Source organism: Colletotrichum siamense, assembly GCF_013390195.1.
Source record: "Colletotrichum siamense strain Cg363 chromosome Unknown KSG_Cg363_contig02, whole genome shotgun sequence".
In the NCBI taxonomy this organism is placed as follows: Eukaryota; Fungi; Ascomycota; class Sordariomycetes; order Glomerellales; family Glomerellaceae; genus Colletotrichum; species Colletotrichum siamense.
The window spans coordinates 6,214,863-6,226,503 of record NW_023501015.1 but is presented as its reverse complement, the minus strand read 5'-3'; the positions used below and the strand labels follow the sequence as shown (position 1 = coordinate 6,226,503).

Below are 11,641 nucleotides of genomic sequence, written 5' to 3'. Positions count from 1 at the left end.
CGTTTTGAGCGCCTCTTATCTGCCACATTGCTCCCAAAAATTCTCTCGCCTATGATATCGAACCCCGGCTTACAGCTTTCCCCGCCCATCACGGTGGGATCGAGGCATGTTGCTGCAGCCTGCCGGAGCTGAAGAGCCACAAGCAGGCTGTGATTGGGTTGTGATACACAAGAGCCAACCACCTTGTCTTAAATCTGACCACCCATTGACCAATCTAGTCAAGGATGAGCGAAGGATGAGCGAGAAAACCGCAACTTGGCTCGGAGCCTCGTTTTGGCCCCCAACGAGGTCCGGTCTCTTAATGGTCCTGTTCCCATACAGTTGGCTTCATGAATGCGCAACCTGACCACTGAGATCAATCACGGCTAGCCAAGATACACGACTTGCATTCTGGGCAACTGAGACCCGCAAGGCGCGACTTCACATTCACATTCTGTTGTCAATACATCACCTTCGTCCAGAAGACCATGGGAGATCACGACACAACGCCGACCTGTCTCTCCGCGGAACCCCACGGGCCCGAAGTCATCCGGGACATTTTGGCACATTACTTTGGCTGCATTGAGATACATGAACGTCCCAACTTCCTGTCTCGTATTGGGAACAAGTCCTACTGGGACAAAGAAGTCCAACTTGAGATACAGAAGTTGAACCAGCAAGATGGAAACGATGAGACGAAGCAGGACTTCAGAGACCGCGCCGAGGAGAATGTCAAGAAGAAGATCCGCAGTCATGCCATTTCCATTGAGGCACAGTATAAACGAACAGACACTTTGCGCAGCGCTCTTGAGGGTGTCAAATGTCCTCACGAGAGGAATGGAGGCCATTCTGAGGACTGCAATCTTGTGAAGTGTCTGGCGGCATGACAAGTGGAGGGGTGACAAAACGACCAAGAAAGGAATCCGGGATATACGCGAATGGAAGAGGACGAATAACAGACCTACCGACACCTTTACTCCGGACCCAAGAACAGTAGATCTAGGCCGATGTGAGGTTCTGGACCTCATAGGAAGCAATGAGAACACGGGTGAAAGCTCTGATGACGCGGCAAAGAAATACGATTTGGAGCGGGACATCAATGGATACATCATGGAATGGGACATCTGCAACCCTGAGCGGAAAGGAACGGAAGGCAATGACCCTGGCCAGCTTTCTGCATCGACCAGCTTCGACCGACCCAGTCCGGGATTGAGAAGGCAGTCTACGCCAGCAATCTCGAGAACCACCACGGAGCAGCTGACGGAAGATATTCAACCACAACGGGAGTTTGATCAGAGAGAGGAGTTCCGACGACCAAGTCTAGGAGTTCCGAAGGACTCGTACATGTCCCATGCTTCCAAGTCCTTCTACAAATCGCTTTCTGCGGATGAGAGATACCTCAAGCCAACCGACATGAAGGATGACTACCGATTCAAAGGCAAATTCCCTGATCAGAGACTGTCTCTAAGGTTCCTCCTTGGCAAAAACTTCGGAAAACCAGAGTCGAACGGCCCCGAAGAGGCAGACGAAGGCGAAGAGTCTGGGGATGAGAGTATTGTTCTCAACAAGAACGGCCATCCAGATCGGGTGCGATATATCCACATTCCTCATAACAACATGGCAGTAAGTATATCTCTATCATTCCGTCCATATGTTCGAAACAGATGCTGACCCTTTCTACCAGTGGATCGAAGTAGGACTCTTTTAGCTCTATCAAGATATGCCATCTGCTGACGTTTATCAAGCAAGCCATAGCACGCTACTTCGGTGATCGCAAGCCGGATCACGGTCGCATTTACCGAGCCCCCCCGGTCAAGACCAGAAGTCATATGATCCTTCGACCTGAGTATTGGAGAGGTCAACAACACGGAGGGAGACGGAGTATGGTCCACGCGCGGCACATGAGAGCGATTTGTGAACGAGTGTCGTCTGGTGAGCACCACCGGCCCCTTGCAAACGACATCATTTACTAACCATTGCACAGAAATTTGGGACTCAGAAGACAACCCAGGAAACGTCGTGCTTTTCGTAAGTGAAGAGACCTGTGGACTGGCGTAGACTCACCAGCACCCTAACATTGCCCTAGATGCCATATCTTCATTGGGAAGAAGACAGGAAGCGTGACAAGATCGCCAAAATAATCGACGAAGAGACCGCAAAGCATCGCAAGAAACGGGATGACGAGGCAAAAACGGCGAGGAAGGATAGGGTTGCCTTTCGAACCTTTGCCGGCAAACCTCTCAAAACGACTAGAGCGGCTCCCACCCATCCCCCGGAAGATCCAAACCACTTAAGTAGGATCCAGGAGGAGTTGGAGAAGAGAGCATCTACGACTTCATTTTCCGGGATCCATCGCACTGTTACCGAGGTTGCAAAAGGTTTCGCTGATAGGACCGGACCAGCAAAGGATGAAAAGCACGAAGATGGGCAGCAACAGCTATGGTACGTGGCCAAGCTGAAAACCGACGGCCATGGAAGAATCAAGGCCAGAAGCAAACTTGGTCAGCTTCTACTTGATGCTGCTAGGCTTTACGAGGCCATTGCTATATACAGGGATGAACAGCTTCTGAAGAAGTATCTTCACCATGATCCTCCGCTGCATCCTCGGAGAACACTCGATCAACCCTACTATTGGACTTTGAAGACAACAAAGGCTCGCGACCGAGACCAAGTCGTCTATCGAGGTACTACAATGGACGACAGAAACATGCATCGTTTCCGCGAGCTAGGCAAGAAAGACTGTACTGGAGAAGAGGGATGGATTCGCAAACACCTGGCCCTGGAGAGACTGCTGCATCACAAAACGGATGATCTTTGCGAGCGCAATCGCGACCCTGACAACACTTCGGACACGTTCAGATGGGACGATCACTGGATAGGAACAGACACCGACGGTTGCGATCATTGCCGTGGTGAGATCCGCAAGGTTTCTCGAGTTGTCATGGTTGACCAGCTTTGGATGTGGATACTCGACAAAAAGACGATCATTACCAGCTTCCCTAAGCGGTACGGAGCGAACAAGCAGGATCCCTCAGGTGTGCACAAATCAATCCGGACACGAATCAAGAATGCTCGGAAGAACCAGATCCGTTCGGTCTTTGACGTGGCGCTGATCATCCTGGACGAGTGCTCCAATACCTTCTTTGATCGCACCAAGACCCCGGTAAGCCATTCATACCACTCTCGACTTTTGATATCTGACTTGGTCACAGGACCGGCACCCTCAGGTCATGGACATATTTGGGGACGCTATTGGAAACTTGGTGAGTGCCAGCGTTTTGCCACTTGGTGGGTGTTAGGAACTAAGAGAACAACAGACCAATTTGCAGACAGTGTCCTTTCACCATCTATGGCACTGGACCAAGAGAGCCTCCCAGTTGTATGTCTCCAAGTTCAAATACGAGGACGCGTCGCACTTGCATCCGCCACTTCTCAACATCAATCCTGAAGGGAAGCTTCAACGAGAGATCAAAGACATCATCGACGAACTCGACATCATGATCAATATCAATAACAAACAGAAGGAAGTCATCAAACGATTCACGAAACATGTCGAGAACATCTACGACTCAAGCGGAGAATGGAGGGATAACTCACGGAGCCCAGATAATGACCGAGGTTATCGCAATACTGCGTCGTCTCGGCCATCCTCACTTGAGAGGAAATTGAACGAAATTACCGAAAAGGAGGCTAAGGAGGCCAAGGAGGCAAAGCAAATCAGAGAAAGAGAAAAGCAAGAATTCTTCTGGTTTCGAAAACAAGCATATGACTTGATCTCAGATGTTGGCGACAGAGTACTGGAACTTGAAGGACTTAGAAAGAGCGCTGAAAGCACAGCTCAAGGGGTAAGCCAACCCAGAAGGGTACATCGATGTAGTTGCAAGAAGATGTTGACGAAAGACCCACAGATCAAAGACCTGCTCGATCTCAAGCAACAGCAAGCCAGCATTTTGCAAGCTTGGCAGTCGGTTAAACAAGCAGATGAGACTGTTCGGCAGGGCAGGTCCATCATGATTTTCACCATTGTGACAATCATTTTCGTACGTCGCTCATCATCTTCATGGTCAAGTTCTCTACTGACTGCCCCAAGCTTCCGTTGTCCTTCATGTCCAGTGTTTTCGGCATGAATAATTCGACCATCGGATCAGACAAGATGACCTTTGGCGATCAGGCGAACTTCATGTGTACGTATCAATTCCTGATTCCTCCCCGGCTCAAAATAAGTGCTGATATTCGCCCATGAAGTCCCGATCTCGGCTGCTGTAATTTCTGTGTCGATCGTTTTCGCCTTTGGACCTTCCCGCGAACTGTCTTCTGGTCAGCTTATAAGATGCTCGAGACCTGGGTCCTGGTATATACTGGAGCCTACTATGTCTGGCTTGTGGTTTGGGACAAGTATAAGAAGTTTATGAAAAGTGACGATCTTCTCAAGAACTTAGAGAAAGAAGTCAACAGGATCAAGGGCAAGGTGAAAGACTCAAGAAAAAAGCGTCTGGACAGAAACCTAGACCAGAAGACCGACCAGGGAAACACTGACACTAATGGAAACAAGCCTCAAGGCAGGAGTCTACAGAATGTTCACAATTCCGCCCTGCCCACTGAGAGAGAAGGCCTACAAGAACAAGGATCTGATACTTCTAAGACTGAGGTAGAATCGCGTAGTCGTGGTTCTTGGCGATCTAGGCAGCCGTTTTGGCGCAGGCCTAAGGATCAGGGCTCCGGTCAGGCCGCTGAGGTCTAATTGTATTGGTTAGCGGAGGCTAGATATTTTGTTAGATTGTATCCAATGTGATTTTTCCGATGTTATGTTTTTGTATGCAGTTTATTTATGTAGAGCTTCTCGGTGTATGATGCATTATGCTTTGTTACGTCGCATGCAATCTGGTGCCTTGGCCGGGCGTTCGTGTTCTGCAACCATTTCTGTGGCTTGCTGTGGGAAGCGCAGACATTGGAATGCCAGACACGGAAGTTTCCTATCGCAGCAAAATAGGAATTGCAATCGCGGGAGCCAAGCTATATGTTGTCATGCTATCGATGCCCCTAAATGTCATGACGAGTCATACCATTGGACTTTACACCAGATGATCGCCTACTGAACCTAATATTAGTGTTCATAGTGGATTACGACCGGGGTTTACAATCAACTCGATTCAAAAAGGAGTATTGCACTCTCAACTTAAAAAAGAAATGCGCCTCCTGATTGCCGTTAGAGGCGGGCTGCCCCCCCGGCGATGAATCGACTGACCGAGCTTAGCTCTTGGCCATAGGAGAATATTTAAGACTTCGAACTCTACAACAAGAAACGGTTCATCCCAAGGTCATCCCGATTAAACTTTTTTAACACCAAACATTCACTCGTTGACGCATTGAAGCATTACTGTCGTTTACTATCCTCTTGGCCTCGGCTCGTTCACAACATCCAGTATGTATAGTTTTGCACATCCTCTCCTAGTTTCAATTTCAATCTCATACTAACAAGGAATCTCCAGCAATGACTCGATTCGCCCTGATTATCGCCGCTCTTTTCGCTGCTCTCGCCTATGCCGCTCCGGCCAATGGCACGGCCAATGCTAGCTGTCTCGTCCAGTTCGAAGACTCGATCAATGGAGGCACTGCTGGTTCTTGCTCGCAGGGAAGTGCGAGTGCGGGCGTCAGGCTGCCGAGCGGAGGACCGTACGTCCAATACACCATCAGCAAATCATGCGAGCTTGCGATTACCAACGGACCCTTAGATGGAGTGACGGGCACTGCGACTATCGTTGCGTCTTGCTAAGGCACGAAGACAAGCACCCTGTCGAAAGAATGTACAGAAACAGGCAAATGGTGACAGTCGGATTTGATATACTTGGAGAATTATCTTGATATCGATGTTTTCCTCTCTCTCTCTCCTTACTCTGGACGCAACATGGACGACATAGCGCTTGTAGATACGATGCACCGGAGAGCTTTTGTTGTTATACGGCTTTCCTGCCTATCAGTGGCCAATGAAGTGTTTTTTTACATTTACAACACTGTTCATCTAACTATTGGAAGTACTGGCCCTTGAAACCAGGCAAAATCTCTTGGCCTTCGGATGACTGGTAGCTGACGCCCTTTCTCTGCTGCCATGTCTGCTTGAGAGTCGTGAACTCGCCCATCGTTGGAACTCTGTGACCGCCGGCCTCGAACTCATTTTGTGTGAAGCCCTCGCGCTTCAAGACGGGAGAGTCAATGGTCTTCAGCGTGAGATCATTCTGGGGACGGGCGAAGTACAGAAGGCCCAGGCGATCGACGTGGCGCTGGTCCTTGGGGGGAACAGATACCTTCGCGAAGAGTCAGTACGACAATTGTGCAAAGTGATGGTGGATAGCTTACTCTGTGAACGGTAGACTTGACGTAACCGCCAGTCAGAAAGCTCAAGGCGTCGCAAGTGTTGACAGTCAGACTGCCGTCAAGAGGCTTGGCCCACTTCCAGTTGCCGGTCTCGTGATCCCTGATCTGCAGCGCGGCCACTGGCTGGCGGAAAAGAAGGGTGATGGTGCCGAGATCGGTGTGGCCACGAGACCAAAGACCGTCATCGAGCTTCTCAATCTCCTCTGGTGTGAACTTGGAGTACTTCATGTATCGCAGATGCGACTCGTCATGGACATCCCACTTGTGGACACGAGTAAAGAAGTCTTCCGGAAGCTCCAATGCAAGAGCGATGAGGTGGTTCAAGGGGTCCAATACCTTGTCATGCAAGTCCTTTCAACAAGAATTAGCATACGGCCAGGGCATCGGCAGAAATCTATCTTACCTTGGCGAAGCCCTCAATCTCCTCTTTGCGCTCCTCCAAAAGCTTGGGCAGGGGCTGGGTAATGTGACCATCCTTGGTCGCCATGTTCCAAACTTCGGTCTTGTCCTTAATGCCACCGCTCAGGAACCGCCTGCCTGCAGGACGGTATCCATTGTAGTCACCGGAATCAAGGTTGGGCTCATACTTTAGCTTCTCATCAAGAGGGAGCTCGTAGAACTTCTGGCCTAGAGCGAACTGCTTGTCGACTTCTTGTTGTGAGATGCCGTAGTTGATGACATAAAAGAAACCCTTGGTGCGGATAGCTTCGATCAAAGTCTGGGCAAGTTCCTTGTTGCCCTCTGGTGTTCCGTACTTGGCAAGGTCAATGGTGGGAACTGCGTCGCGTCAGAAAGTCGGCAAAATATTCCCTGCATAAGCTCATCATGAAAACTCACGGTCTGCCCAATCGAGGTTCTCCTCCGTCTCGGGGACGTGGGAGTATTGGTACAACTCAGACACAGCAGAAGGCATGTTGGGCGGGCGGTGAGGCGGGGTGTATTTTCTTGGGAAGGCGGGCTGATCTCTGATGCAAGCTCAGACTTTTCAGACTCCAAGGGTTCTGAGCTCGCCATTTTAACTATTAACCTTGGTTGCGACTCCGGACGGCATCTCGCCGGAAGTCCAGCCCGGCCCCCCTGAACCCTCCATCGGCCTTTACTCCGCACAACACGACCTCCACGTCCAATAACGCGACGTTGATTTGACTCAATTGTCTTCATGGTCACACACTTGAAGTCTACCCCGCGGCATCACTAAGCAAATTGGCCAAGTTATATGGCCGAGGCCGTTGGGGATGCGAGATCGTCGCATGTCATCATTTGATAACGGATGGCGCAATCCCCACCACAACCAACCCCGGTCCGCCAACGTCGTCTGCCTCGCCGGTAGATGCGCCGGAAAATAACCGTAGCAACCCCTCAAGACCCCCGCGTACGCGGTAAGCAAGCTCCGTATGATGTGCTCCCGCCGGTAAAAGGACACCGAGTTCGGCGGGATGATGCTTTGTCCGGCTCACGATTCGATGGACACTGGCCTCCCATACCGTTTCGGAGATTATTTGCATGGTGCAGTCTCCGCAAACCCGCGTCGTTCCCCAGAAGCATTGGACACCCCGAGTTGTTGAAGCATAATCGTCATTCCTGGCATAATGGCGAATAGTGGGCGAAGAGGCGTGCTTGCTGCAACTGGTCGGGTCTCGGCGGATGAAGTCCGGAGGAGAGGTTAACGAAGCTGCAACTCTGCAAGCTTATCGCGGACTGCAGGCCGCTGGTTCTGGGCGTTTGCAAGGGTACTGAAGTGGCAATGAGCTTTATAAAGATGCTCACATAACGAAATTTGGGTAGGAACCTACCTCGAAGAGTTGGGTGTACGTATAAAACGTCGGGCAAGCTGTAAAGCCGAAGGTGCTGTGCCTCTCGGACTCTCTAGCAGACCATTACGGCACACATCGACCAACATGGGGGCTATTCTTCGGGCGGTAAAGAAGAACAAAGTGGGAGCTGTGGTATTGTCAGTGTTTGACTGGTATCGTAAGTCGTCCGTGCCGATTGCTTCTCGAAGTTACCCTGACAAATTTCCAGCGTCTCACTATCCTGCCGCGGAGCGGAAGCTGCTGAGAAAGCTGGACTTGGCTATTCTCGTCTTTGGAAGCTTGAGTTTCTTCTGCAGAGTAAGTAATTTAACAATCGATACGTGATACAGTGGATGATTCTAACTGACATTGCCAGTTTCTTGGACAGCAAAATGTTACGAATGCTTATGTCTCGGGCATGCGGGAAGACCTCAATGCGTGGGGCAATGAGCTGAATTACTATGTCGTGGCATGTGAGTTTCACACCCTTCGCCTGTCTACTTGATCATGCTGACATTTGATAAGACAACACGGCCTATGTCATTGGACAGATTCCGCTGATGACCCTTCAAACCAAAGCGAAGATGTGCGAGCCTCTTTAGACACAAGCTCCAAAGCAAATAAAAGCTGACTGTATTCAGCGCTCCGTTTTTGCTGCCGTCTCTGCAGATTATTTGGGCCGTTATCGCGTTCTGTCAGTCCGAAATCAAGCACAGCTGGCACTTATACATCCTGCGCGCGGTTACAGGCTTCCTGGAGGCATCTTCATTTGGCGGCACTCACCTTATCCGTAAGTACCCATGCGCAACTGAGCGAGCAACTCTCCTAACCCATTCTAGTGGGTAGCTGGTTCAAAAATGAAGAGTTGTTCAAGAGAGCGGGTGTATGGTTCATGGGTAACTCACTTGGTTCCATGTTCTCTGGTTACCTCCAAGCAGCAGCCTACCGAAACCTGAATGGAGTCTACGGAAGAGCTGGCTGGCGATGGCTGTTCATCGTCCAAGGCATCATCACTCTTCCCATCTCATTCCTAGGCTTTGCCTTCTGGCCTGGTCTACCAATCTCTCCCAAGCGATGGTTCTTCACCGACGAGGAGTACGCCCTTGCAATCAAGAGGATGCCAACTGTGGAAACGGAGGGTATCACCTGGAAGACCTTCAAGTATACGCTTTCGCGACCAATGTGGTGGATCTGCGTACCGTGCTACATGTTAGTCGCTTCTAACTTTTCAAATGGAGGACGCCATGGCTAATAGCTAGCAGTTTCCTATGCCAAGCACACTACTGGACCGGTTACATGGCCCTGTGGCTTCGAGATGCGAAGTACTCCATCGAGTTGGTCAACATCCTACCAACTTTCATTGACCTCCTTCGCGCTCTGTCTTCATGGCTGGGTACTACGTTAGCAGGTTGCTTGAGTCTCAGAGGGCTTTGGACTTTTCAAGCAGTAAGTTGTTCACTGGTATGGGCTAGTTAAGAAGACATTACTGATATCCTATCCCAGAGCTTCGTGCTATTTTCATGCATAGTTCTATCAATCTGGAACGTCCCAGACATTTTGAAGTTCTGCGCATTCTACTTTGGCGGCTTTTCAGGCATGGCCTCTCCGATCCTGGTAGGTCACTCAGACGAGATTCTAAACACGAAGGCTGCGACTAACAAACACTTTCTCAGTACTCATGGCTTAACTTCACCCTGAAAGAGAACTACGGCGAGCGTGGTTTGATCATCTCATCCATGATGACCCTGGGCTTTTGCAACCAAATCTGGATTCCCCTCTTCACCTTTCCTACCGTCGAGGCGCCTCGATATCCGCACGGCTACCCTGCAGCGACAGTATTCGAGGTGGCAATGTGGGCCTTCCTGATGTTTGGCACGTGGTATATGAAGAGGTGGAAGCTGAAACACCCTGATCTTGAGATGAGGCTGGCAAATGAGGAGGCTAGCCAGGATGCGGCAGGTGTGACATCAGAATCTGATCGTCCTGAGGCAGAGACAGCGCCTGCGTATGACACGAAAGGACCCGAGGTGGTAGCAAACCAACCAATTTCAGTGCAGAAGCAGTAAGTGTTGCGTTCTCACAACACGACATGGAGAACACGCAACAGGACATGGAGAACACGGGTTCCGATGGGCTGCAAATGCCACAAGAATGACCTCTATTTTTCATAGTACGAATGATAGTCTATCGATCTCGTTGACCTCATGAGCTATTGTACATGATTTGAAACCAACCAAACGGCTCATTGTGACAGAGGGAAATCTCACCTTTTATCGAGTCGACTTGGTAATACTATGTAAGAGTGACATAAGTTGGACCAGGTCTATCATCAAGACCATCTGTATACGGACACCAGTGCTTCCAAACCTTCGTCTGTTGCTCAACCTCGTCTGCAATAGCAACTGCCATATCTGGAACCGAGATGCTCTGCAAACGCCCATCAAATATCGAAAAGCTATCACCGCTTTCCGCACCTTTTTGAAGTTGAAGGGGCATCCGGTCGAGCTCAACCGTGTACAAACCGGTCCTTGTCCCAGGCCGATATAGCGGGGGAGGAGCTATGTATGTCCACTTGAAAGACGTGTTACCGTCAAAGAACATGTACGTGGCGCGCGCCCCTGTGATGAAGTCCACCCCCTGGCTGTTCATATCTGCCATAGTCTTCTCCATATCCTCTAGCACCTTCTTCGTCGCATCGGTCCCCTTCCCATCCCGTTCTGCAAGCCACGCATCTCGAGCTGTCCGTAACCTTGTCGCAAAGTCTCCTGCCCAGTCTTGACAGTGCATTATGTAGGCCTCGCTGGCTAGCATTGCTCTGCCGTATGCTGTGAAGAACCTCGCATCGTCGGCGGCCGTCATATATGGCTTGTCCGGTATCTCCAGACTACCAGCTCCCCCGACCATGACGAAGTATGGTACGTGAGCCTCTCTTGAAGCAAGCAATATTTTGCGCGTCATTTCAACAAACGACCCTGTCAGAACATGTTAGCTAACTGTTCGGAGACTTCACAGGAAAGTCTTACTGTAGGCAAAAGATGATCCAAGCTGGCTGTGGGGCCCATAGGCGTTTACAACTACATCCAATCCGTAAAGTTGTTTGGATATATCCAAGACGTCCGAGCTGCCGAGATCGATGCTTCTGGGCTCATAACGCTCGTGCTTCCCAACCCTTGATGGGTCTCTCGATACCCCAACGACGTGGTGCCCTCTGTTGATCAACTCCACGGTCGCATGAGACCCCGTCATCCCCGTTGCGCCGATCACACCGACCTTCAAAGAAGACATTGTAGGAACTTCGCCGGGGGAGAGAACAGACATTGCCAAAAACGGGGAGACGTACCGCGCTGGTGGTTAAGTACTAGACCTGAGCCAGCGGAGCCGCGGTATGCTCGAGCCTCCGCCCGAACTCCCGCTAGATCTGTCATACGTCATGCGTCCAAACTCGAAAGAGCGTAACCAGTTGGAAAGAATCGGAACATGTCAGTCCTTTAGTCGGA

The 11,641-nt window shown here is 50.4% G+C and overlaps 4 protein-coding genes across 4 annotated transcripts; 2 read left to right on the top strand and 2 right to left on the bottom strand.

The window, feature by feature from the left end:
* Nucleotides 1-467: 467 nt before the first annotated feature.
* Nucleotides 468-5,752, top strand: CGCS363_v003630 (uncharacterized protein; the record flags this gene model as incomplete). Its single annotated transcript, XM_036635479.1, has 11 exons — nucleotides 468-845; nucleotides 895-1,602; nucleotides 1,664-1,672; nucleotides 1,725-1,911; nucleotides 1,964-2,007; nucleotides 2,066-3,142; nucleotides 3,192-3,242; nucleotides 3,297-3,824; nucleotides 3,888-4,019; nucleotides 4,070-4,163; nucleotides 5,469-5,752. The coding sequence occupies 11 exons, from the start codon at nucleotides 468-470 to the stop codon at nucleotides 5,750-5,752; spliced, it is 3,492 nt and encodes a 1,163-aa protein (XP_036500830.1).
* Nucleotides 5,753-6,002: 250 nt separating this feature from the next.
* On the bottom strand, nucleotides 6,003-7,264 carry aco (1-aminocyclopropane-1-carboxylate oxidase; the record flags this gene model as incomplete). Its single annotated transcript, XM_036635478.1, has 4 exons — nucleotides 6,003-6,281; nucleotides 6,334-6,702; nucleotides 6,755-7,128; nucleotides 7,189-7,264. The coding sequence occupies 4 exons, from the start codon at nucleotides 7,262-7,264 to the stop codon at nucleotides 6,003-6,005; spliced, it is 1,098 nt and encodes a 365-aa protein (XP_036499808.1).
* A 985-nt stretch (nucleotides 7,265-8,249) lies between these two features.
* Nucleotides 8,250-10,210, top strand: CGCS363_v003628 (Pantothenate transporter liz1; the record flags this gene model as incomplete). Its single annotated transcript, XM_036635477.1, has 9 exons — nucleotides 8,250-8,322; nucleotides 8,374-8,462; nucleotides 8,521-8,617; nucleotides 8,670-8,730; nucleotides 8,786-8,934; nucleotides 8,984-9,353; nucleotides 9,407-9,590; nucleotides 9,648-9,758; nucleotides 9,818-10,210. The coding sequence occupies 9 exons, from the start codon at nucleotides 8,250-8,252 to the stop codon at nucleotides 10,208-10,210; spliced, it is 1,527 nt and encodes a 508-aa protein (XP_036499809.1).
* Nucleotides 10,211-10,436: 226 nt separating this feature from the next.
* On the bottom strand, nucleotides 10,437-11,429 carry ywnB-3 (Uncharacterized protein; the record flags this gene model as incomplete). Its single annotated transcript, XM_036635476.1, has 2 exons — nucleotides 10,437-11,116; nucleotides 11,168-11,429. 2 exons carry the CDS (start codon nucleotides 11,427-11,429, stop codon nucleotides 10,437-10,439), a joined length of 942 nt encoding a protein of 313 aa, XP_036499800.1.
* Between the last annotated feature and the right edge of the window lie 212 nt (nucleotides 11,430-11,641).